General features: G+C 42.1%; 1 protein-coding gene across 1 annotated transcript in view; it reads left to right on the top strand.

The window, feature by feature from the left end:
- Positions 1 to 27,863, top strand: part of ECE2 (endothelin converting enzyme 2) — a 167,827-nt gene that overhangs the window by 10,444 nt on the left and 129,520 nt on the right. Inside the window, exons 3-9 of the mRNA XM_077290116.1 lie at positions 2,686 to 2,830; positions 13,801 to 14,016; positions 18,877 to 19,001; positions 21,932 to 22,078; positions 24,070 to 24,135; positions 24,337 to 24,525; positions 26,740 to 26,882. Coding sequence (XP_077146231.1) covers positions 2,686 to 2,830; positions 13,801 to 14,016; positions 18,877 to 19,001; positions 21,932 to 22,078; positions 24,070 to 24,135; positions 24,337 to 24,525; positions 26,740 to 26,882 — 1,031 coding nt within the window. The remainder of the gene's footprint in view (positions 1 to 2,685; positions 2,831 to 13,800; positions 14,017 to 18,876; positions 19,002 to 21,931; positions 22,079 to 24,069; positions 24,136 to 24,336; positions 24,526 to 26,739; positions 26,883 to 27,863) is intronic.

Below are 27,863 nucleotides of genomic sequence, written 5' to 3' on the forward strand. Positions count from 1 at the left end.
GACTGGAGTTTGCACCTGCCAAAGGTACAAGCGATCTTCGATGCATTGAGGAAAGCGGGATTCACCTTAAATCCAAAGAAGTATGCCATAGGGAAGGAAGAGGCTAGGTACTTAGGCTACATCATCGGGAGAGGCAAGATCAAGCCCCAGTTAAATAAGATAGAGGCAATTCAGAAGTGGCCGCAACTGCTCTCCAAGAAACAAGTGAGAAACAAGTGAGGGTGTTTCTTGGTATTGTGGAGTATTACAGGCATTGTATCACGAACTTTGCCATAGTTGCCACATTGTTAACAGATCTCCTTCTCTGCACCAAGTCGATGATGGTAAAATGGACTCCTGACACAGATGGCGTTTCAAGAACTGAAAAGGGCTCTGTGCTAGCATGCGGTTCTGGTCACAACCGACTTTAGTAAGTAATTTGTGGTCCAGACCGATGCTTCAGAAGTTGGGTTGGGAGCCATGTTGTCAAAGGAAATCAATGGAGAAGAGCATCCCTTCCTGTATCTGAACCGGAAACTCTCATCTTGCAAAAAGAACTACGCAATAGTTGAGAAAGAATGCTTAGCCATACAGTGGGCCATCGACACCCTGAAATACTACCTGCTAGGTTGTAGGTTTAAGTTAGTATCGGACCATGCCCCTCTGAGATGGTTGAGAGAGAAGAAGGGTAAGAACGCCAGGGAGACTAGGTGGTTCTTAGCCCTTCAAGACTTCACGTTCCACGTAGAGCATAGGCCAGGGAAGTTACATGGCAATGCGTATGCTCTATCCTGAATTCCTTGTTTAGTGTCTGAAGGTGCCAAAACCCCTGGCTTTGGGCAGAGGGGGGAAATATGTGACAGGGTCACTTGCATAGTGTATGAAGGGAGATATGTGTCACTGCGCATATTAGCATCAGTGATGTAAAACAAGAATAGTTTTCCTCCAGCAGACTACGTGTTGAGAGGGTTAAGTTATGTTATGGGCTGGTTTTAGTCGACCTTCATAGACCGGGTGGGAGGAGGTCCACCGTATCTTCACCTGCACAGTCCCGACAGGACCTATGTGATGTCAAGGTCATGTGATCATCACATGGGGTGTTAAATACCTGGCCATGAGAGTCAGTGGGGGTGGTGTGTTGGAAGAGGTGGAACTCCCAAGTAGCTCCCAGAGGAGCTAAGGACACTGTGCGTGTTGCCTGCAGTGAAACCTGTTAAACATTACCTTTTGTTTTACCATTATGCCAGAAAGGCTCTGTTTATTTTTCCTGAACCCTGCTTAAGTTTATGCTGTCCATAATAAACTAGTATGTGAACTACTACCAGTATGGTTCCTGTGTCTACTTGGTGAAGTAGCTGAGTGAGTCAACCCCTCACACTGGTCTATACATTACTTACAATACTCCCCTTCCCATTTTTACCAAGACTCTTTCCCAATATTTACAGTAGTACCTTGGGGTCCATTTACACAGGCACAACCAGCAGCAAGAAAAAATTGCCGAATGATACACTTTTACCAATAGGCAGTCGTTTGAGTAAATGATATGCACCAAGTGATCTACACTAGATTGCCCTGTGCGTATAGGCTGCCATTGTTCTCGGTAGTGCGAGTTCTGTTTACACAGGATGATGCACCACCAAGATGATCTTTACACCAAATGAACAAACGTTTTGCTTGTTCATCGGATGATCGACAGCCTGTTTACACAGCAAGATAACTCTGAAATCAGAATTTTTAGCAATGCTCATTCATGATTATTTTGAAGTGTAAGTACCCCTTAATCTTTCTCTTTTCTTCCCCTCAGAGTCACAGCCTCTGGGTTAATTCCAGCGGTGTCGGCACTGTCTCTTCTCGGCGTCACATTGTTAGGTGACGCTATTCCTGCAACCAGTCAGCGCTGGATTCAGTCTCCTTCCTATGGACAAATCACATACATCTGGAGGAAGTGAGGGCCGCTGCTTCTTGTGGATGTGTGTGATATGTCTGAAGGCGGGGAGAGTGAAGCCAGTAGTGGACAACCCCTTGGATGCATTTTGCATGCAATTTCCCTATTGGAATCTATCTGGCAATAAGTTTGTCCACTTTTTCATTCTATTTTATGAACCTTGGAGAGACACAGCACAGACTCAATACAAATGTGTTTATAAAGTCTCTCAATCCCACAGTAGACAGTAGTTTACATCTCTGTATAAACCATAATATGGAACTAAATGCAGATATATTCTTTCCATGTCAAGTGGGTATTTTTTAAAGGAACATCAATAACAGATGAACAAGTGTCCAGCTCCCAGTACCCCACAGATCAGCTGACCGAAATGGCCATTGCAGTCCACGATGTGTCACCCCACCTTCATTGTTTACCAACTACAAGTCGGCACTTTTCATAGTGACTATGCCCGGTATCACAGCTCACTGCAACTCAGTCCCATATCAGACTAAGCTGCAGTGCCAGGCTGAGACACTCTCATATTGCAGAGTTTTGCCCTGGGGACTATGTGCCACAGCTCCCTAGAGTCAGGATCCCCGATGATCTGATATCGATGACCTTTACTAGAGATAAATTGACAATAAATATTTCAGTCTTGCCAAATAATTTACTGAAAAATTATCTTTGAAATAAAGTTTTTTAATCAACTTATTGGTTTAACTTGCCCATAGGAAAATCATTTGGCAAATATTCACAAATGTCATGTATCTTTTTTTCAGGTTGGTTTTCGGAAAGGAAGAGGGCACATCTTTAGTTTCCTTGGAGGTAGATCTCAGCTTGAAGTCTTTCTGGGAGCCCTAAGTGCAGTTCTAGGATTGTTACTCATTGGAAGTCTAATTGCTTTAGGTGTTCAGCAAGTCTCAGGTACCAATATAATACTGGTTCTTCCAACCTTCATCTAACCTCAGCAATAACTCTCCTTTAATTTTGTATATTCATACTGGATTCTAGGTAATATTACTAATATAGGTCATACTATAATCTCGTAAGCTAAATACAGAACTAGTAATTAGTAACAAAAATAATCATATAACCATACATTAGCATATTCTTGGTACAGACTGCTTGCAATTCACACTTTGTGCAAGATATTTAAGTTATTTTAGCTAAACTAACCGATTGAAATATGGCCCACTATCCTTAATATAGCAGTTCCATATCGTAAGTGGGGAGGCCAAATATTTTCCAACTTACCAGGTAGATTTTTATTAATCAACTAAATTCCACTTTAATTTTTCTACTTTAGTTGTGCAGTCAGCAAAACACTCGATTGTTACCTAATTCTGTGGAAACTATTCTGTTCCCAGAAACAAGTTTTTGTGTCAAATGAGGCCTCAGCAGGGTGGTAATTGGAACAGGAATGTTTGTTTGACATTTCAAACAAATCACTTGTCCTTTGTCTTATTAAAAGTAGTGATAGATGGAAAGAAGGAGAGAGAGGAATTTAGATAATAGACAGAGACACATCAGAATATTACAAACATGATATGCATATATATAATAAAATTGCATACCAGTGACAATAGTATAAAGTGCATTCAAATAGTGCATACAGTGTTAAAGTGACACAAATACAATAAATAATTAATTGATCAACTGTACACAGCTGTGGATAGTTAATAGTCATGACTCACCCCACTCATATTTCGCACCAATATCAGCATCCTATTCTCATTACTGCGCATGTCAGGAAGTAAAGAAGTCCTCAGCGAGGAAAAAAGAAGAATAGCATCATGATTCCATCTTTTTTTGATATATTAAAGACTGGTACAGTTGTGGCCAAAAGTATTGACACCCCTGCAAATCTGTCAGATAATACTCAGTTTCTTCCTGAAAATGATTGCAAACACAAATTCTTTGGTATTATTATCTTCATCTAATTTGTCTTAAATGAAAAAACACAAAAAGAATTGTCCTAAAGCTCCTTAAAGCCAAATTGGATATAATTCCACACCAAACATAAAAAAGGGGGTGGACAAAAGTATTGGCACTGTTCGAAAAATCATGTGATGCTTCTCTAATTTGTGTAATTAACAGCACCTGTAACTTACCCGTGGCACCTAACAGGTGTTGGCAATAACTAAATCACACTTGCAGCCAGTTGACATGGATTAAAGTTGACTCAACCTCTGTCCTGTGTCCTTGTGTGTACCACATTGAGCATGGAGAAAAGAAATAAGACCAAAGAACTGTCTGAGGACTTGAGAAACCAAATCGTGAGGAAGCATGAGCAATCTCAAGGCTACAAGTCCATCTCCAAAGACCTGAATGTTCCTGTGTCTACCGTGCGCAGTGTCATCAAGAAGTTTAAAGCCCATGGCACTGTGGCTAACCTCCCTAGATGTGGACGGAAAAGAAAAATTAACAAGAGATTTCAGCGCAAGATTGTGCGGATGTTGGATAAAGAACCTCGACTAACATCCAAACAAATTCAAGCTGCCCTGCAGTCCGAGGGTTCAACAGTGTCAACCCATACTATCTGTCGGTGTCTGAATGAAAAGGGACTGTATGGTAGGAAACCCAGGAAGACCCCACTTCTTACACTGAGACATAAAAAAGCCAGGCTGGAGTTTGCCAAAACTTACCTGAAAAAGCCTAAAACGTTTTGGAAGAATGTTCTCTGGTCTGATGAGACAAAAGTAGAGCTTTTTGGGCAAAGGCATCAACATAGAGTTTACAGGAGAAAAAAAGAGGCATTCAAAGAAAAGAACACGGTCCCTACAGTCAAACATGGCGGAGGTTCCCTGATGTTTTGGGGTTGCTTTGCTGCCTCTGGCACTGGACTGCTTGACCGTGTGCATGGCATTATGAAGTCTGAAGACTACCAACAAATTTTGCAGCATAATGTAGGGCCCAGTGTGAGAAAGCTGGGTCTCCCTCAGAGGTCATGGATCTTCCAGCAGGACAATGACCCAAAACACACTTCAAAAAGCACTAGAAAATGGTTTGAGAGAAAGCACTGGAGACTTTTAAGGTGGCCAGCAATGAGTCCAGACCTAAATCCCATAGAACACCTGTGGAGAGATCTAAAAATGGCAGTTTGGAGAAGGCACCCTTCAAATATCAGGGACCTGGAGCAGTTTGCCAAAGAAGAATGGTCTAAAATTCCAGCAGAGCATTGTAAGAAACTCATTGATGGTTACCGGAAGCGGTTGGTCGCAGTTATTTTGGCTAAAGGTTGTGCAACCAAGTATGAGGCTGAGGGTGCCAATACTTTTGTCTGGCCCATTTTTGGAGTTTTGTGTGAAATTATCAATGTTTTGCTTTTTTGCTTCATTCCCTTTTGTGTTTTTTCATTTAAGACAAATTAAATGAAGATAATAATACCAAAGAATTTGTGATTGCAATCATTTTCAGGAAGAAGCTCAGTATTATCTGACAGAATTGCAGTGGTGTCTTTACTTTTGGCCACCGCTGTACTACAGATATTGCCCCCTTTGTACCGCTATCTTTAAGTACAAACTCTAGCAGGATATCCGTTCGTATCTCTATGGGTCCTCTTCTACATTGAGACTGAAACGCATGTTGGACTCTTCTGTACTGATAAATATTCAACCCTGGGAACAAAAATTCTTCTTGTAGCCTGTCATATGATTTAAGCTTCCCCTGAAAAATCAATTGGCCTAACAATATATTGCCCATCTCCTTCCACTCACTAAACCCCTTCAAATAGCTAAACGCCAGGAGATAACTGTTGTCCCAAATAGGCGAGAACTGAGTGAAACCCGTTACCCCCCTAAGTGCTTGATTTTCTGCCATACCTTCTGAATAAGATTAATAGTATGATACTGCAACCCCAACTTTTGGAAGAGTCCCGCCTCCAGACCCATACTCAACGGCAATGGCTTAATTAAATACCTCAAACTACAAGGTATCCGTCCCTCCCCTAACAACTCCCCCCATCCCTTAAGGTGCTGACATTGAGCAGATAAAAAATATATCCAGGGATTAGGGAGTGCCAGCCCCCCTTGGTTCTTCGGCCTTTGCCGCGTTTCCTGCTTAAGTCTCAGACTCTTCCCGCCCCACACTAGATCTCCCAATAATGACTTTATCATACGGAACCTGCAAAATGGAAGCCAAATAGGAAAATTATGTAATATGTATGTTGCATATCTTACTACAGTCTCTGACCCGTGCCACTTGTAAGCTGCACCAGAATCATTAAGTGACATGTGCCAGGCTACTCTTACTCCAGCACACTCCTTCATTAAGACGGAACCTGGGCTATATTTTTACCTTTGTCGATTTTTTTCACCTGTAATAATTATTATCATCACAATTATAGGAATGATGAAAACTTTATCTGCAGCAATACTTATTGTCATAATTCGAATTTTACTGTTACAGTTCTAACTTCTGCCTGGTTGTAAAACTTTAAAAGGGGTTTTCCTCTACTATTTGAAATTCTTATATATGTCCTAACTCTTCATAATAATAGCTTTTTTTACTATACTTTCTTTAACTGCGCTTCTTCTATTAGTGCATCTCAGTGAGGGTCACTTGTTAATTTATTGGCATGGCGACACTATTTCCTCCTCCATTATGTTCAATCCATCGGTTATCTATGCTCAAAATTCGGATGGAATGAGAGGAGCACGTTGTTCTGCTCCTGATGTTGGTGGAGCTGCCTTGAAATGACTGACAGGGTGTCTAAGCACTGTGAGGCAGTGACCTGTGTCACATGTGAGAGTCGCTGTGTGTTCCCCCCAGGTTGCACACGGAGGGGTATTGAGACCATGGGAGTGCATTGCAGTCACAGGCGTAGCTGTAATTGCAATGCAGAATAAAAGTGAATATAGGTCTTGGACCAGCTATTTGTCGAGGGCAGATTTAAGAAAACCTCCCTGGGATTTTATTTTTTAAATGGACTACAGGATGATAGTGGGGCAGTCAGTTTCCTTCCTGGCCGGGTTTTCCATGTGGCTGAAGGCCACAGGTTGCTTGTAAAAACTCCTGAAGCAGAGGTTTGGGTGTCAGGGTCAGTGTCAGTTTGGTTTGTGCAGGAGTGCAGAGCAGAAGGCTCTGCAGAGCTCCACCTGTGTGGAGCAACACAGGCAAGTAGAGCCAAACAGCCAAGGGAGCTGAAAGGCTGGCACCCAGAGTGTACACAGCGGTGCAGTCGCCCATGGCAACCGGTCTCGAAGGTGGGCTGGAGTGTTTATTGGCTGCAATCTGGAGGATATGTTTCCCAGTTGTGATCCGGAGAATATTGTGTGCTGTGTATTTTTGTGAGTTGAGCATTAAAAGACTTTTGTTTTGGAACTTTCCTGAGTCACTGCCTCATCACTGCACAGTGTGGATACCTCTGCACTACAGCACTCATGCTCATATCACAGTATTCAATATTCTCGTCTCTGATCCTACCTGTGATTCTAAGTGGCAGATTCTTCAATTGACACGAGGTGTGATGAGGCCGGCACCTGCACTCCAAAGCATTGGCAGGTCAGTGCAGAGAACTGTCAAGTCTGTCATCTGAGCTTGCCAATGTGTGCACTGCCACTGCCATTGTTTTGCAGAACAGGCACTAGCTACTTTCATGGACAAGCACTACAATGTGCTTTCAACTAACCAGTGCGTCACAGCGCTTGTCTACTGAAGGGTCCAAAGCTCAAAAAAATTGGTAGGATCAGTGCAGATGACAGTGAAGATAGAGATCCAAGCTTGTGTGCTTAGATATCCTGTCTATCATAGCAAGGCAACCCAGTCCCCATCAGCAGCAAAGTGATGTTCTCCTCTCATTCTGTCATGATTCAGGTTTGGATTCGTGGCAGCTCTGGTTCCGCTATCATTTAAATGTAGCTTTTTTCCTCATGCCAGCAAAGGTTAATGTCTGTTTCATTGCTGGCAGCTGCTGTGTTGCTGGTCAGCTGATGTGGGTAGTGATCACTCCCACCATCCTTTAAATAGTCACCTGATGCATCAGCTGACTGTTGGTAAGAGAGTTTTCTATGTAGACCAGCCTTGCAGTTGCAGCTCTCTGGTCTCAGTGCTGAATCTGCATCTTCTGTGGATTTCGGGGTCCTGTTTCCGTATCCTCTGCAGTGTGGAGCTTGGCAGCGGAGTCTGGAGCTAGGTTTTATGTATTTACCTTGTCTATCACATGCTTGTCACTATCCCCTGTGCTTTTTCCATCTGCAGTGGTGAAGCTAGCGTCCCTGTATTGTGAGGTGACAGTTAAGGACGAAGTACGTGATGGCGGCAAGGGGTAGGACCCGCTTAGGTCATTAGGGGAGTTCAGGGACAGGCTCAGGTTGGAGCTCAGGAGGTGTCCCATCCTGTGTATGCATTGTGCCGTCTCCTGGAACGATCCCTGACATTATTTCCAACCCGTACCATTTTCCGGGGAACCCATGGCTCAAGCCAAGACTTTTGCTCGCCTGATCCAAACCCTCATGAATGAGGTCACCGAGTTGCGGACTCAGGTGGTGCAGCAGTTTCAGCAGGTGTCGGGGTTCTTGGTCTCAACTCATGTCCAGGCTCAACCAGAACCCAAAATATCTCCCCCTGACAGGTACTCTGGAGAGAGAGATACATTTTTAATCTTCAAGGAAGCCTGTGAGTTTAAGGGGATTATAGTCTCCCTTCTCAAGGGTGATCCCCAATCCTGGGCCTTCTCACTGAAGACTGATTCACCATGTTTGCAGTTGGTGGACAAGTTTTTTCACGGCATTGACGCTGGCATATGGGGATCCTGATGTCGTCTCCCTGGCTGAGTCCCGACTCCGTAAGATCAAGAAGGGGGTCCGGCTGGCTGGCTGAGGAGTACTACTCAGAGTTTCGGATATGGGCCACTCACACTCAGTGGAATGACCCTGCTCTTAGGAGCCACTTTTGTCAGGGTCTGTCAGCTAGGCTTCAGGATACTCTGGCGCAGTATGCTACCCCTGGGTCGATGGAGGCCACCATGGCCCCTGCTATCCGGGTGCATAGACACCTCAGAGAGACATATACCAAATCTACCCCCTGTTGTTCTTTCTAGGGAGGAGGACACGCTGGTGCAGATGGAACAACCTATACAGGTGGGAGGAGCCTCCTCTCCAACCAGGTTGCCTGCGGTTCGCCGTGGGACAGGGGCATGTTTTTTCTGTGGTCTGACTGATCATTTCATCAATGTCTGCCCAGCTCATGCCATCGTTTGTACTCCATCACAAAAGCCGCGTTCCCCTGGTCATGTGGAGGGATGCAACCAGGGTGTGTATATTTCCTCCACCTTTACGGCTCAGTTTACCTCTACTGAGACGGTACTGGTTCTTGTCTATCGTGGAGCTGGAGTCAATCTGGTGGATTCTCGCTTTGTTCAGACCTATGATTTGATCAGTAGGACACTGGCAAGACCCATTACCATTCGTGAAATTTACTTTGTTCCTCTCAGCCAGGTGAGTGTGACCAAAGTCGTAGATAATATTAACCTGCGTATAGGGACTCTTCATGAAGAGTCCCTGTTGTGCTATGTCTTGGAGGGTATGCCTACTCCCATTGTCTTAGGCCTTCCCTGACTGAAGAGACACAATCCGGTCATAGATTAGCGGTCCGGGGAAGTAGTGAATTGGGACCAGTTTTGTAAAGACTGTTGTCTGGGTGCTACGGTCTCTGTCATCCTTCTTAAATCTACCCCTTCTTCTCTGGTTGAGGTAGCTAAAGTGCTACCAGAGAATAGGGGCAGGATTCTACCCTCAACACAAGTAAACCCTGAGTCTCGGGGTCCTCTCAGGCGGAGGGATCGGGACGGTGGTGGTTCGCCCTGAATATCATGAGGGTATGAGTTTGGTGACACGGGGTGATGCCTCTGTTGTCAGTTCCTCATAAAAATTACTGTCTGTTGGCAAACGTACTCGTGGAAATAAACGTTCAGGTCTGGACCTGTGCGTGAATGAGTATGTGTGAGTGTCCACTAAAAACATCAAGTGAAAGTACGCATCTGGGACCTGGAGTTCTAGGGTGATCGGGCCGTATCCGGTGTCAGCCATTCTCAGCCCTAGGACCTTCCAGTTGGAGTTACCCCTAGTAATACAGGTACAGAATGTAATCCACAGGTTGTTACTCTGGAGATTTGTGGCACCTCTGGAGCCTACGTTATTTCCGTCACCATCGGCTGCATTTGCTGTAAACTTGAGGATCAGATGACTGCTGAAGTGAATTATAGCAGGTTGAGGTGTCCTCACCATACGTAATTTCCGGTGAGGTCCGGGGCTGAGGGTCCTGAGGCCCCTCATTGAAAGTGGGGTACTGTCACGATTCAGGTTTGGATTCATGGCAGCTCTGGTACTACTATCATTTAAATGTAGCTTTTTTCCTTTCAGGCCAGCAAGGGTTAATGTTTGTTACCTTGCTGGCAGTTGTTGTGTTGCTGGTCAGCTGATGTGGGTGATGACCACTCCCACCATCCTTTAAATAGTCACTTAATGCATCAGCTGACTGTTGGTAATTGAGTTTTCTATGTAGACCAGCCTTGCAATTGCAGCTCTCTGGAGTCATCGCTGAATCTGCATCTTCTGTGGATTTCGGGGTCCTGTTTCCGTATCCTCTGCGGTGTGGAGCTTGACAGCGGAGTCTGGAGCTAAGATTTGTGTATTTACCTTGTCTGGTGCTTGTCACTCTCCCCTGTGTTTGTACCATCTGCAGTGGTGAGGCTAGCGTCCTTGCTGACCAATGCACTAGCCAGGATATTGTGAGGTGACAGCAACGAGGTACGTGACGGTGGGGGAAAGACCCGCTTAAGGCGTTAGGGAAGTTCAGGGATAGGCTCAGGTTGGAGCTCAGGAGGTGTCCCATCCCTCGTTCCCTATTGTTAGGGCCTTCATCTCCCCTTTACCATCCCGTTATGTGTGCATTGTGCCTTCCGATGGACCAACCCCTGTTGGGTCGTGAAACATTCCATACAAATCCTATGCCAAAAAGAGAGACATATTATACTTAACAGAGTTGTGGCTCAATTTATAAGCTGTGGCTCAAATTATAAGCTGTAGCTCATTGGTAGAGCAACAGTCTACAAACAAGGAGATACGAGTTTGAGTCCTGGGAAGGACAGGTAATATAACGTAAATTGTATGAAGTGGCCCTGAGGAGCAGATGTACAAGAAAAAATTGCATTTTTCTGTTAGAGCAGGAAGTAGTGCCCACATGTGTATTTTAGCAAATCTAAAAGGCGCTCAGATAATAATAGAAAACCCTTTTAATGAAAAATAAGGTACAAAACTATGTAGTTTCATTGTAAATGTTTGATTGCTAATACACCTTTCAATTCCATATCTCTTGGTGAAAAAAAACTTCAAGCTGTTGGCCAAGCTTGTGGCTTACTGCCCAGAGTTTGGTCTGCAGCGATGCAGAGACTAGGATGCAAACTCTGCCAGATCCGCAGTAACATGTAAAAGATGTGTTTTTGGCTTGCATGAAACTAAAAATGCTAATACTAAAAATGGAAACACGGCCTATTTTACCAGGTTATTCTCCAAATCATAACATGGTCTTACTTTTCTGTACATACTGACTTACTCAGGTGTGCCTATACAACCTACTTTTAAATCTGCACTGATTTGTATCTATCACCCCCCTAATGATGACCCAACACCCCACCTCAATCCCCTGCCACCCCCATCCCCGCTACTGTCTTGACCTTCTGTTACAACTGAATCCATCCTCTTAAGATGCACCCAGTGACCTTGTCTATGCAGATCCAAAGATCCCACTGGTACAGCTGTATTTCTGTATTTGCACCTAGTAAAACTATCTAATTAATAAAAAACAGATGTACTTATGACCCTGTGTAATAAAACATCCCCCATAGATTCTCACAGTATCCTCATTGCCCTGACAGCTTGTACCCCAACTAAACTATAATATGCGCAGGTTTGCTATGCATGCATGCTCTAAAGATTCTCATGAACCACCAATGAAATGTGTAGTTTTCAAATAATAATGAATATTAATCAAATGTTCAATCACAATCACTAGGATCACTGGTCACTTCATCAATATAACTAAAAAAGTGCCCATCTTAATTTATTTTAATCCCTTATATAACACCATTAATTATGCAGTACTTTACAAACATCATCCTCATTGGGACTCACAAACTAAATTCCTTATCAGTATGTTTTTGGAGGGTGGGCGGATATTGGAGAATCCAGAGAAAACCTATGCTAACACAGGGAGAACATACACATTTTTGCAGATGTTGTCCTTGGTGTGATTTGAACCTACAGTTCTAACCATTGAGCCACCATGTTGAGATCTATTTCTATAAGGAGCATATACAGGTGATAAGATGGATGGGCCAGCAGCACTGAGGAGAAGAAGTGTGCTGCTGTGAAATGTAATTTTAGCTGATAAGAATAGGACCACCCATTCAGCTTTCCAAATCTTGATGGACAGGGGGGGCAGAAGAAAAATTAAAAAGACACAATGGTACAAGAAATACATTTTATATTGGCTTAACAATAAAATTAGCTTAACAATATTCATGCAGATACTGTGCTTTGTAAAATGATTGCCATTATTGGAATAACTCTTTAAATATCTGTGCAATTCACAAAGCAATTTGTGCAGTTGCATTGCCCGCTAGTGTATATTCTTACCTATTATTTAATACATTTAAAGGGAATCTGTAAGATAAACACACCTAAGTCTTCTATATGGGCATGCAGATGATCGACGGTTGAATAAAATTACATCTTGATGTTTGCAGCATGGGAGACTCGGCGGGGGGGGGACAGAAGCTGTTCGAATTCAGGCATCTGGTTAGCTTGAGAGCAGTGCGAGCAGTTTGTAAAGCATAGTGCCTGGTCACGCAATGCAACATTTTATTGAAGCAATTTTTTATCTCTGAAGTCCATAATATTAATTGACCAGGCGCAGCATTTAAAATATTAGGCAGGACACTGCAGGTTCAGTGACCAGAATAATGATGATGAGGCCAAAGCACAAAAAAAAACCCACAGGCCACCCTGGAGCACGAGAATCTCATTACCTCAAAACTGCAAACACAGATTACACAAGAACCACAAGACGGATTTCTTCAACCCAGGTATAATTTTAATCGGCGTAACAGCGCCAACCTGATGGTTCACCTTAAGCTTCTGAATTGTACCCCTTTTCCTTGGTATGCAAATATCCATATTCATTGTAGAGAGTATCAATATCAGGCTTGGGTTACAGGACCATTTTTCTCTCATCCGTGAAAATTGGCCCTATTATAATAATCACACTGATTTTCTTGGATGTGGAGAATTAAAAAAATATATATATCCATTTTCTCCATTCAGTCTGTTTGTGAAAATGTGGCCTCACTCTGATGTCAGCCGAGTGTGGTCCGATATTTTCCACAGACCCATAGACATGAATGGGTGAGTGCCATCTACTTATTGGAAGTAAAATATGTATGCTTCAATTTTTTTTCTCAGACCACTGGTCAGAGGAAAAGATCTAACATGTGCACACCTCATTGAATACCGAGAGCAATCGAATGTTTTGATGGATTGCACTAGGATCAAAACTACGGTCGTCTGCACGAGCACTTAGGGAAGGTTCAGCAATGTACTAAAAAATGCTGGGGTGTCAGAATCCTACTTGTCCTTCTGGCTTTGATCATAGAGAATGTTGGTGGCCAGTTAGCTATATGACAACTGGCTAGCATTCTAAATATGGGGCTGTAATGCTGTTAGATGTTACCTGTTTTATCATTATCCATGCTGGCACTGGTTTTTAGATGTAAATATACTTCACAATGTACCCACTGCCAATCTTTTCCATTATACTCCCACAACATTACCATCTATAATAACTTGTATGGATCCTAACTATGCTTCAATTAATATTAAGCTGTGTTGTATCTTCAGACAAGTCCCGATCACTGTGTCTGTCGGAGGCCTGCGTTTCTGTAGCTGGACGTATAATTGATTCCCTGGACAGAGATGTGGACCCATGTCAAGACTTCTATCAGTACTCATGTGGGGGTTGGATGAAGAGAAACCCACTGCCGGATGGACGGTCAAGATGGAATACATTCAACAGTATATGGGACCAGAATCAGGCTGTGCTAAAACATATACTTGGTGAGAATACTGAAAAAAATTGTATTTGCAGAATATTTGTGAAATAATTAAAACCCACTACTTTTCCCTTTTTAGAATTCCATTATTAATAATGCTAATTTCTATTTCTGTTCCATATATTTACGTACACCCTACTATAAGACTTAAGGGTAAGACAGCAGAAAATAGGAAAAACCTATTTCTTACTGATTAAAACTTCTCTAGCTGTGTTAGGCCCCCGTATAATACCGGCATCAGAAAAACACGGTATAGGAGTCATCAGTGTTTTGGATCAGTGAGCCATCAGTGCGTGATCAGTATGCTATCCGTTTTTTTTGTTTGTTTTTCTTTATGGCTTAAAAAAAATCAATTCCAAAGCTTCTCCTATACTTTGCAATGTTAAACAGGTACGGCACACGGATGACGCAAGGTCCGTACAAACACACGAGCGAGTGTGCAGCACCATAGATAAGAATGGGTATGTGTGATATCTGTGAAAAAAAATGGATGCCGCACGTACCTGAAACACGGACATGTGAAGGGGGCCGTAAGAAGTGGAGAGGTCAACACCACTAATTTTGATGCATCTATTGTTAGTGTTTCTCGGCAGCATGTGTATTATACACGTATATCTTTACAGCACACACATTAGGTACACTCTGTTCCTGCCTACATAAAAGATCTGGTTAACAAGCATTTTTCTGTTTGCCATTTAATAGCTGAGCAGGTTTACACTAGGCAATGACTGGGAATAAATGTGATCATCACCATGTGAAAAAGATGCTTAACCCCTTCATGACTTTGGGATTTTCTGTTTTTGCATTTTAGTTTTTTCTCCCTTTCCTCCCAGAGCCATAACTTTTTTATTTTTCCATCAATATGGCTATGTGAGAGCTTGCTTTTTGTGGGACGAGTTGCACTTTTGAACGCTACCATTAATTTAATCATATAGTGTACTGGAAAACAGTAAAAAAAAAATGTCCAAGTGCCATGAAATTACAAAACAAAGTTCAATTCCACAATTTTTTTTTTTTTTTTTACCTTGTTCAATAAGTGCTGAAACTGACCTATCATTATGATTCTCCAGGTCAATGCAAGTTTGCAGAAACCAAACATGTATAGATTCTTTTTGTTTAAGTGGTGAAAAAAAATCCAAAATTTGTAAAAAATAAAAATATAAAAAGCGCCATTTTCCATGAGCTGTAGCATTTCCATTTTTCATGATCTGGGGCTAGGTGAGAGCTTATTTTTTGCCTGCCAAGCTGACATTTTATTGATACAATTTTGGAGCAGATATGATATTTTGATCATCTGTTATTGCAATTTATTGTAATGTTGCGTCGACTAAAAAACTGTAATTCTGGCGTTTTTATTTTTTTCTCGTTGCGCTGTTTACCAATCGGTTTAATTTAGTTTATATCTTGACAGATTGGGTGTTTCTGAACCAAGTATGTGTATCATTTTTTTGTTTTTTTTAATTAAGTAAAAGGTGGGATGATTTGAACTTTTATATATTTATATATATTTAAAAAAAAAAATTCTCTACTCTTTACTTGCTTCAATAGTCCCCTAACAAGATTTGAAGCTGTGATGTTCTGATCGCTTTCGCTACACATGGCAGGGCTTCAGCCCTGTGTATTACAAATCGTCATCTCCTATGAATGATGGCCCCAGTTGTCTTGCCAACCCATCGGCGCCCAACGATCATGTGATGGTCACCGATGGGCAGGGTTTGTGACGCGCTTCCGGCGCAATTGTATTAAATGACGCGGTCAGAGATTGGCAGCGGCATTTAACATGTTAATAGCCGCGTGTGGATCGCGATTCCACCTGCTGTTGTTAGGGGCATATGTCAGCTGTCATGTGCCAGAAAAAGATGCATGCTCACCACCGAAGCCCACATCAAATCCCGGGATACGACTTACGATGCATCTATATGTCATAGGTCATGAAGGGGTTAAATGCTCACTGTCATTTCAACAAATGTTTAAAACATCAATAGTGTAAGGCCAGTTTCACACGTCAGTGTCTCCAGTACGCGTAGTGTCAGTTTTCTCACATATCGGAGACACTGACACACGTAGACCCATTTAAATGAATGGGTCTATGCACATATCAGCGTGTTTTGACGGACTTTGTCTGTTTTTACCCAGACACACGGGCCGCTAAGTGTGCCACACACATGCACACGGAGAACAGTGTACACTGTCCTCCGTGCGCACGGACGGCCACCAGGGAAGCAGTGCTACTGTAAGCCGCTGTCAGCGCTGCGTGTGGTGCTGAACGCGGCTTTCATCCATTGTCCCCTGCTCTGCCGGGGAGCAGCGCGAGCACGGGACAATGAATGAAAGAAAAACCCGAAGTGGGGTGCCCCTTATGTTTTTCAACCAACCTGGCAAAACTCACAGGTGTGGGCTGCTATTCTCAGGCTGGTAAGGGGCCATGGATATGGATATGGGCCCCCCAACCTAAAAACAGCAGCCTGCAGCTGCCCAGAAAAGGCACATCTATTAGATGAGCCAATTCTGGAGCTTTGCCCGATTCTTCCCACTGCCCTGTAGCATTGGAATATGGGGTAATGAGGGGTTAATGTCACCTTCCTATTGTAAAGTGACATTAAGCCGGCTTAGTAATGTAGAGGCATCAATAAGACACCTCTCCATTACGAATCCTACAGTTGTGAAAAGGTTAATAAAACACACACACAGTAAGAAAAAAGTATTTTAATGAAATAAAACAATAACCACAGTTTTGCCATCTTTATAAGTCTGCCATTCCAAGCGAAGCCATCAGTATCCTGTAAAAAATGTCAAAATGACTGACTGTATGCTGGACAGGTATGGGTATATTGTTGGATTTTTATTTTGACATTTTGTACAGGAGATCGAGGGCTTCTCTTGGAAGTGGGAAAAAGTGGGCAAAGCTCCAGAATTGGCACATCTAATAGATGCGCCTTTTCTGGACAGCTGCGGGCAGCCTTTTTTAGGCTGGGGGCCCATATCCATGGCCACTTGCCAGCCTGAGAATAGCAGCCCGCACCTGTGAGTTTTGTCTGGTTGGTTAATAAACTAGAGGGGACCCCATGTTAGTTTTTTCTTTCATTCATTTTCCCCTGCCCGCGAGCAAGGTAGAAGGGATGACAGCCGGCTTCAGCGCCACACGCAGAGGAACATCACTTACTGTAGCGCTTCTTCCCCGGCGGTCGTCTGTGTGGTACTGATGCGGCACACGGGCAGCACTTGGTTTTCACATGTGTGCCGCACAAAGTACACACAGGAACACTGATATCTCCGATACCGTGTTAAACGGTACCGGAAATATCAGGACGTGTGAAACCGGCCTAATACAGTCTTTGTCGAAAGTGTTGGCATTCTTAAAATTATTCCAGAAAATGAAGTATTTCTCCCAGAAAATTATTGCAATTACATGTGTTTTTATACACAAATTTATTTCCTTTGTGTTTATTGGAACAACACAAAAGATGAGAAAAAAGGGCAATTTGGACATAAATTCACACAACTTTGTTAAAGATAAAAATGGGACAAGTTAACTCAGTCTTTGTAGTGTGTGTCTGTGTGTGCCACACTAAGCACAGAGACCAGAAAGAGGAGAAGAGAACTGAGGACTTGAGAATCAAAATTGTTGAACAACATCAACAATCTCAAGGGTACAAGTCCCATCTCCAGAGATCTTGATGTTCCATTTTTCACAGTGTGCAATATGATCAAGAAGTTTACAACCCATTTCACTGTAGCTAATCTCCTTAGACATGGACGGCAGAGAAAAACTGATGAGAGGTTGAGACACAGGATAGTCTGGATGGCGGATAAGCAGCCCCAATCAAGTTCCAAAGAAATTCAAGCTGTCCTGCAGGCTCAGGGTGCATCAGTGTCAGCACAAACTATCCATTGACATTTGAATGAAATGAAATGCTGTGGCAGGAGACACAGGAGGACCCTACTGCTGACACAGAGACATAACAAAGGTAGACTGCAGTTTCCCAAAATGTATGTAAGTCAAAATAGTTCTGGGAAAGCATCTTGTAGACAGATGAGACCAAGATAGAGCTTTTTGGTAAAGCACATCATTCTACTGTTTACTGAAAATGGAATGAGGCCTTTGGCACTGGGTGCTTTGACTGTGTGCAAGGCATCATGAAATCTGAAGATTACCATAGGATTTTGGGTTGCAATGTAGTGCCCAGGGCACACTGCATCCAAAGTGCTGCCAGTTCCGGATAGTCGGCACATACCCTAACAGACAATCAGTGAGTTCAGTAGCCTTAGAGGTCCACTTTAGACATACGTCCTGTTCAGACCCGCTGAGCTCACTGACTTACTGCTGCACTGCGACCGGTAGACCAGGGGAGGGCGAGTACAATGAGTTTGTTTTTTTTGTAGCAACTGCTGATAGGGGAGAAATGTACCGTAATTGAAAGTAAACACCCCCGTTAATTAAAACACAAAGTAGCTTAAATTAAAACAGAAATGTACTCCAGCCAGAGATTAGAGTATGTTTCTGACACTGGTGCATGGTTCCTGAAAGATACACCAAATTCATTAAGAGGAGCCCACCTATTAATGAATGTGACGTATCTTACTACTGTGGGCTCTTCATCAAAATTGGCATACAAAAAGCCATTCTTAAATAACAGACCCCGCAATGTTACAAATTTTCTTCAGAAAAAAAAGAACTTGGTAACAACAAACTTTATTTTAAAAATGAATAGAAATACGGGAACTGTACAATTTGAACCGGAAGGAAGGCCGCATATGTTCTGTATCTTGGAGGAAAGAGAGGAGAACTCCATCCACCTAGTTCTGAGTGTGCTAATAACAGACATTGCCTAATACTTAATTACTATATTTCATCCTAATTCAGAGAATGCTACGTTTAACTCTAGCAGTGAGGCGGAGATGAAGACACAGCGGTTTTATCTCTCCTGTCTGAAAGAGCAGAAAATTGAGGAGCTGAAAGAAAAACCTCTCACTGACCTCATAAAGAAGGTGACATCCTAAGCTTTCACACTTATACACTGCGGGCCTTTTTTCTTTCCTTCTTTCTATAAAATCTAACATAACAGGACAGGTCTTATATGATTAGTGCTTTTACTGTCTTTAGTCTGCAACCTCAACTCTAATAGGTGTCAGAGCTGAGTACAGTAAATGCACATATGCCAAGGCCGTGGCTACACTGTGACCAGCGGCTGTTGTAGGACTCCAATAACATCATGGAATTTTCCATGCCACACTCTAAACATAAATGAATGGTAATGGCACTAATAGTAGCCATCTAGCAAAGATTTAACAGTCATCTGTGTATGACAGGCCTAGCAAGAAGAAGTGGTCACCATTTCACTTTTGATCTGGTGTCAGTATTTGTCGTTCTGTCTATTAATTCAGAATTAGTGTAATGGCTGATCAATTTTGTGGGTGAAACAGTTGTTCCCCTGCAAAATCAAGAAATTATTAAATGAGCAATTTTAAAATTAAGGTTTCTGTCCACATTTGGCCTCCCCCTCAAGGGATACCCAATCCCTTTATGCAGCGGTGTTGGGTGCTTGTCTCGCTTATGTCACACATCAAGCAGACTTAAAGGGATTGTCCCATGAACAAAGAACATTTGAATTCATAGATATTGGAATAAAAATAAGTATCACAACTGGACGTGTAAGAAAAGGTTTCTGTGCTGAGATAATGTGATAATCAGATAAATGTGCCCCTGCTTTCTTGTCTGTAATGGTTGTGTCTGACCGTGCAGGAACATGATTGTCACATATCACTGCTCCTTTCTTTGAGGTAATACATGTTTTTAGACAGGCAGGGAAATGTTTTACCTCACAGAAAGAACCATCTGAGATCCGTTGCTGTCCTGTCTGTATACTCTTTTGCTTCCTCCCCTGTCCATGAGATGTGGTATGTTCAGACAAGGGGTGGGATTCAATTTTTTAACAGGTTCCCTGTTTGTGTTATGAAACCACATCCATTAAAAAACCACACCCATTTTTGCTAGAAACACACACTTTCATGCACATTTTCCTCAACCACAAAATACAAGTAACGGTAACTAAAAGTAAAGGCACTTTACCCCCTCTTACACCACCTGTACCTTAATTTATAGTCTTATTGGCTCCTGTCCAACACATTGTCTCAGTCAGTCACTTCTTAATATGGTGGATAGTTTTAAAGGGTTTTCTACAAGTTTTGAAAATTAGTACCAAGGGAACCCGCTGCTTCAATTGGAAAGGATGAACTCCTGTCCACCTGTCTTCTAAACTGTCTGCTGCAACTAATCTCTGACCTCAGCAGCAAATATGTGTAAAAAAACATCCCACAATGACCAGACTACATATTACCTCCACATAGTGACCAAATAATACCACATACAGGGGACAAATACCACCACACCATGGCCAGACCAGATATTACTTCCACATAATGACTGAATAATACCACATACAGGGGATAAATCCCACCACACCATGACCAGGCCACATATTACCACCACATAGTGATGAATAATACCACACAAAAGGGACAAATACCATCACACCATGGCCGGACCACATATTACTAAAACATAGTGACAGGATAATACCACATACAAGGGACAAATACCGCCACACCATGGTAAGACCACATATTACCACCATATATTGACCAAATAATACCACATACACAAATACAAGGGAAAAATACCACCACACCATGACCAGACCAGATATTACCTCCCACATAGTGACCTAATAATACCACATACTAAAGACAAATACCGTCATACCATGACCAGACCACATATTGCCACAACATAGTGACTAAATACTACAATACGAATCATTAATAATAATAAAAAAAAACATAATACTCTAATGTCTCTCATCCTGGGCCCCTTCCTGTAATGTTCCTCATCTTGGCTTCTTTATGTAATCATTTGCCTCATCCTGGGCCCCAATGTCCTCCATTCTGGTCCCCATTTGTTTCCCATATGTCCCTATCCTGGTCCCATATGTTCTTCATTCTGAACCCCACGTCTCCATCCTCGCCCCATATGTCTCCATCCTGGCCACTTATGTCTCCATCCTGGTCTCATAGGTCTCCATCCTGGTCCCCATATGTTTCCATCCTGGTCCCCATATGTTTCCATCCTGGTCCCCATATGTCTTCATCCTGGACCCATATGTCTCCATCCTGGTCCCCATATGTGTGCCCCCATATTGTGGTTTCTCAGTAAAAAAAATTCTTCTTACCTGGCCATGGTCCAGCAGCGTCCTCTTCCATCTTCTTATGCAGTGCGGACGGGACGGCGCATGGCAGTGATGTCATACGCCGGAGACGTGCACCTTGACATCAGCTGCTGGGCTCTGAATGGTTGGTGCCTGTTAACTATTGCAGTGCAGGAAGCTGGTGGCTTTCTGTACCTCAATACATTTAAACTAAACGTGTGTCTGAAGACACACAGTCAGTTGAAGACTGCGGGCCAGGGAACCAGATCAGGGCGACGCTTCTTGCCAGTTCAGGGAACCGGCTGCACTTTCCCTCCAAACTGGAGAGAACCAGCCGAATCCCACCCCTGGTTCAAACCATGTTCCTGTACGGTCAGACACAGCCATTACAAAGTACACAGCAGGGGCACATTTATAACATTATCTCAGTATACATAAGGACTATTATGTCTCGATAAAATGTATCAAATCCCACTACCTTTTTCATATATTTGAAACATCAGATTTTATCACTGAATCGTTTTCCGTCTGCCAACAACTAGCTTGCCATTTCACCTGTGAGCTGGTCTAAGTATTTATGTACTTTGTCTATTAATTCAGAATAATTGTAATGGCCAAAACCAACTAGTTTGCCTTTCATTATACGTAAACGTCATAACGAATTATTCTGTATTTGTAAAGTCCACCGTTTGTTAATGTCTTGATCTCTTAAAGGTTGGTGGATGGAACATATCAGGTAATTGGCGAGGTGAAAATTTTATGGCAGTGCTGAAAACTGTCTCAGGGACGTACAGAGCGACCCCATTCTTCAGTGTCTTTGTAAGCGCAGACTCCAAGAGCTCAAACAGCAACATAATCCAGGTAAACACACTTGTCGGGATGGTAGGTGGGAATAATGCTGTATAAATGTTTGGCAGGCTGCACACTTTGCTGCAAATTTACCACAAATCAGTATCTCCGCTGTTTGGTACAGCCATCACGTATCCATACTACCAGAAGAGGATGTAGAGAACTGGTATTGTCTTGGAGTTGGTCACCAGTGTGGCCACTGATTGTCCGCAATGTTCCTATACCTGCTGGATGAGGCAACAAGGAGACTGGCGGACCACATGGCAGTGGCTGTAGAGGTGTGGAGGAATAATAGTGGTATTTATATATTGTTATATAGCATTTGCTGTTTATTTATCATGCAAAAAATGAAGATTCCCCAGCTCTTTTTTTTTGCCGCACATCAACGCTCTCATTCACCCAATGTACAGTAAACTGCAACATCTCTATTCACTTGCAATTCCATGCGAAGCAGATAAATGAGAGTGTCACTGTGCAGGGAAAAAGCCGAAAAGACATTGGTCCTTAAGTTCTTGAAATTGCAGGGGTCCAGGAGTCTTACTGGATGGGCACCCACTAAATAGAATGATATTGTAGTAATATGCTGTAACATTATAAAGTATACTGTACATTTAAACACACCCTATTCCTTATTGAAGGGAAATGTTTGTAAATGCAGAAAAGTGGAGATTGGAATGAAAGGGATGAATTGATGATCTCTAGGAGGATCCATAAGATGATCAGTATAGGACAGTGTAATTGTCAGGCTGAGATAATTACTAAGGTTATCTTTCTAGAACCACAGATGACTGGAAAAGAAGGTGTATGTTCAAGAGAAAAGAATGGAACAGCTGTTCAGTAGTAGGGAGAATGTAAAGCTGGAGTCACACTAAACGACTTACCAAGGATCACGACCAGCGATACGACCTGGCCGTGATCGTTGGTAAGTCGCTGTTTAGGTCGCTGGGGAGCTGTCACACAGACAGCTCTCCAGCGACCAACGATCAGGGGAACGACTTCGGCATCGTTGAAACTGTCTTCAACGATGCCGAAGTCCCCCTGCAGCACCCGGGTAAACATCGGGTTACTAAGTGCAGGGCCGCGCTTAGTAACCCGATATTTACCCTGGTTACCATTGTAAAAGTAAAAAAAAAAACACTACATACTCACATTCTGATGTCTGTCACGTGCCCCCGCCGGCGTCCACAGGGTTAAAACTGCTTTCGGCAAGAGCGCTGCTAATATGCACGCGCTGCTGCCGAGAGCTTCCCTGCACTGAATGTGTCAGCGCCGGCAGTAACAGTGGTGACGTCACCGCTGTGCTCTGCTTTACGGCTGGCGCTGACACAGTCAGTGCAGGGAAGCTCTTGGCCGGAGCGCGTGCATTAGCAGCGCTCTTGCCGAAAGCAGTTTTAACCCTGTGGACGCCGGGGGATGTGACAGACATCAGAATGTGAGTATGTACTGTTTTTTTTTTAACTTTTACAATGGTAACCAGGGTAAATATCAGGTTACTAAGCGTGGCCCTGTGCTTAGTAACCCGATATTTACCCTGGTTACAAGTGAACACATCGCTGGATCGGCGTCACACACGCCGATCCAGCGATGACAGCGGGTGATCAGCGACCAAAAAATGGTCCTGATCATTCCCCAACGACCAACGATCTCCCAGCAGGGGCCTGATCGTTGGTCGCTGTCACACATAATGAGATTGTTAGCGGGATCGTTGCTACGTCACCAAAAGCGTGACGTTACAACGATATCGTTAACGATATCGTTATGTGTGACTCAGCCTTAAGAATAGATGTTGGTAAAGTGTCAACGTTTATGAAATTAAATGTTGTAGAGGTTGAAAGGGACTGCTAAGAAGAGAACAAAAATAGGAATGGTGGGGTAGAGAGGGACAGTGACAACGAATGCAATAAAAAGCTTCATGAAGAATGAACAATGACAGTAATAGTATTAAGGCTTTACAATATTCAATAGTAAATTTAATGCACATCAAACACCTCTTTGTTCTCCAGGTAGATCAATCTGGACTCTTTCTTCCATCAAGAGACTATTATCTAAATAGGACAGCTAATGGGAAGGTCAGTCACCATGTTAGATGCTGCTTGTGCCTTTAGACCAAACATATTCTCTATTGATATCAACATACATTTGCTTGATATTATATGGGTATTTCATGTTATACCAGTTTTATTACTTTGTGCTCAGTAGGTGTTTAATGGAGAAATTGTTAGAGACTTGTACTGTGACTGATAAAGTCGGTGCTTGATTTCTCTTTCCAGGTGCTCGCTGCATACCAGCAATACATGGTAGATGTGGCAATGCTGCTTGGGGGCTATCCTGGCTCAGTGGAAGTTCAGATGACCCAGATTCTGGAACTCGAAACTTTGCTAGCCAATCTCACAGTTCCACAAGATGAGCGCCGAGATGAGGAAAAGATTTATAATCGCATGACAGTGGCTGAACTGCAAGTGAGACCTTTAACGCACATGTTCAAAATGTCATTGAGTACAATACACTAAAACACAATAGGTCTGGGGGGAGGTCTTCTCAAGATGGACAGTATGCATAATACGCTGCATGCAGAATTATTAGACAATTTCTATTTTTGATGATGAATTTTATTATTGAACTACAACAGTGTTGTCTTTCAATACAAAAGGTTAATAAACCTGAATATTTAAGAAGGTAAAAGTGGGATTTTGTCCTTTTTTAGGAGAATATCTATGTGTGCAGGATTATTGGGCAAATATTAGTGTGCAGAATTATTACAAAACTAAATGAAAAATATAACTGTTCCCATTCCAATTGTTTATTTTCATCTGTTAAAAGTGAGAATAATAACAAAAAAACTAAAAAAATACATTTTTGATATTTACAGAAAAAAAGGCCAATATAGTTGCCATTCTTTTCAATAAGTCATAACCCTTCCATCTGCAGAGTCTGTCAGTTTCTTAATCTGTTGACAATCATTTTTTTGGGCAGCATCAACACCAGCCTCCTAGACACTGTTCGGAGAGGTGCACTGTTTTCCTTCACCATAAATCTTTTATGAAGGGCCCACAAGTTCTCAATAGGGTGTAGGTCAGTTGAGGAAGGAGCCATGTCATTACTCTTTCATCTTAAAGACCGTTATTGGCAGCCAAGCAGTGGAGGCTTTGATGCATGGTATGGAGCATTGTCCTGCAGAAATACCATGGTTTTCTTGAAACATGTAGACCTTTTCTGCATCACTGCTAGAATAAATAGTCTTCTAAAAACTAGCAGGAGGTTTAGGAGTTGATTTTGAGTCTATCTTCAATCTGATAAGGTCCATCTAGCTAATTTTTAATAACACCAGCCCATTGCAATTCCCCAGTTCCACCTGATCCAGCTACAAGCCCATCCAAGCCCATTAAGAGTCGTTCTCCTGATCAGTCCATAAAATCTTTGAAAAACCTGTAGATATTTCTTGAAATCTCTTCTTCTGTGTCTTGCTCAGTGATTGTCTGGTTTCGGCCTTCCTTACCTTGGTTTTGACTCTTGAGTCCTGAACACCTTGTACTTCTGGTCTCCAGGGAGGTCATAGTTCAAGAATATGACAGCACTGGAGGATGATGGGTTCCTGGTCGCTTCACATTTGATTATTCTCAAACCTTTGCCAGTTAATATGCATTTTTTTTCTTGCTTTTTTGCGACCCTGTTGACTATTTGCAGCTAAACGTTCGAAGGTGCTGTGATCATGTCCCCAATTTTTTTAGTAATTTCTAGAATGCTATATCCCTCTGTAAGACTTTTAACAATTTTTGACTTTTCAGAGTCAGTTAAATCTCATTTTTAGCCATTTTGCCTGAAAAAACAAGCTGCCTAATAAGTTTGCACACCTTGATAGATGTTCTGATATCCTTACGCCTCACCCTCCTGCTTTACGGAAGAACAGATCCCCTAGTATGCTCCATAAAATAAGCATTCAAGTTTATGCAGCTTGAAGTTGGAAAATATGTATAAAAATGTTGATATCTTCAAAATACTCACCTAATAATTGTGCACATACTGTATGTAGTGGAACCTGAAAATTACTTGAAGTCTGCTTTGTATGAGGGGGGGAAGTCTACTCGTAGAGGTGACCTTTTGGAGAGGTTTTACAGTACACTATTCTGCTATCATACACACCAGTACTATCTAAATGACTCATCCATGGGATTTATTCCCTCACTATCTGCCAATTCTCTATCACTTTCAAAACTCACATATTTAAAAAGCATTTTATCTATGCCATACTTCCTAGTAATTACAATTAGATTATTTGTATGAATATAATTAACAACCAATAAAAGGGTTATCTCAAGTTCTTATACAGTTATAAAGTCCTTGTAAAAACTAGCAACTTTGCAATTTACCCCTTTATTTAAAAAAAACTCAGTATTTTTAATTCTATAGTGTATAACTCATTGTCTAAATTAGAGACTTAGATTGCCTCTGATAGCAGCCTGGGAGAGCGATGAGTTAGGACTAGCGATGCGACCAGGACTCTGCTCCGAACTATCAATCTTCAGGAGCGCACCGCCTCCAGCAACCAACAAAGCAGGAAGTCGGTGGCCTGGGAGAGGTGCGTTCCTGAAGAAAAGTTGAGTCAACCCCATTGAATCTTAGAGCTGTAAAATGTGTGATTAATGTCATAGTACCAATTGTCTTATATTTTACAGAACCTAGCACCTGCATTTGACTGGATGGATTATATGTCGTTTGTGCTCTTACCTTTGGACATCAATGACACGGAGCCTGTGGTGGTTTATGGCAAGGAATATCTACAGCAAGTGTCAGAACTAGTAAACAGCACGGATCTGGTGTAAGATACATCTGTTAAGTCATTTGAAAGCAGTTTTTATTTAGATGAAGTTCACTTTAGATTTAGCCCTATGTCTACTATTTCATATTATTAACCCCTTCACGTCGCAGCCCTTTTTCGTTTTTGCATTTCTGTTTTTTGCTCCCCTTCTTCCCAGAACTTTTTTATTTTTAAATCAATATGGCCATGTGAGGGCTTGTTTTTTGCAGGATGAGTTGTACTTTTGAACTACACCATTGGTTTTACCATTTTGTGTACTCGAAAACGGGAAAAAATTCCAAGTGTACCATGTTCACAAAATGCTAAAACTGCCATTATGATTCTCTGGGTCATTACAAGTTTGTAGATACCAAACATGTAGAGGTTGTTTTTTGTTATGTAAATGGTGAAAAAAAAATTAAAAGTTTGTAAAAAAAAAAATAAAATTGCGTCAATTTCTGAGACCTGTTGCATCTCCATTTTGGGGCTGGGTGAGGGCTTTTTTTTGTGTGGTGAGCTGATGTTTTTAATTATACCATTTTGGTGTGGATACGATCTTTTGATTGCCCGTTAATGCATTTTATTGCAATGTTGCGGTGACCAAAAAAATATAATTCTGGCATTTTGACTTTTTTTTTTACTACGTCGTTTACTGATCGGATTAACCGCTTGATAGATCGGGTGATTTTAAACGTGGCGATACCAAATATGTGCATTTTTTAATTGTTTTATTTTGAATGGGGCGAATGGGGGGTGATTTGAACTTTTCTATATTTAAAATATTTTTAGAAACTTTTTTTTTTAACTTTTTGCATGCTGTAATAGTCTCCATGGGAGACTAGAATCTGCAGTTGTCCGATCCCCTCTGCTACATACAGGCGATGATCAGCCCCTTTTTCTAAGGATTTTTCTGGTTTCACATAGTTGGTTCACAATTAAAAAGTCATAGTATATGAATGATTGTTGTAGGAATATATTAAAACTCCTTTCTTTTCTAAAGTA

This window comes from Ranitomeya variabilis, chromosome 2 (genome assembly GCF_051348905.1).
Source record: "Ranitomeya variabilis isolate aRanVar5 chromosome 2, aRanVar5.hap1, whole genome shotgun sequence".
Classification (NCBI taxonomy): domain Eukaryota; kingdom Metazoa; phylum Chordata; class Amphibia; order Anura; family Dendrobatidae; genus Ranitomeya; species Ranitomeya variabilis.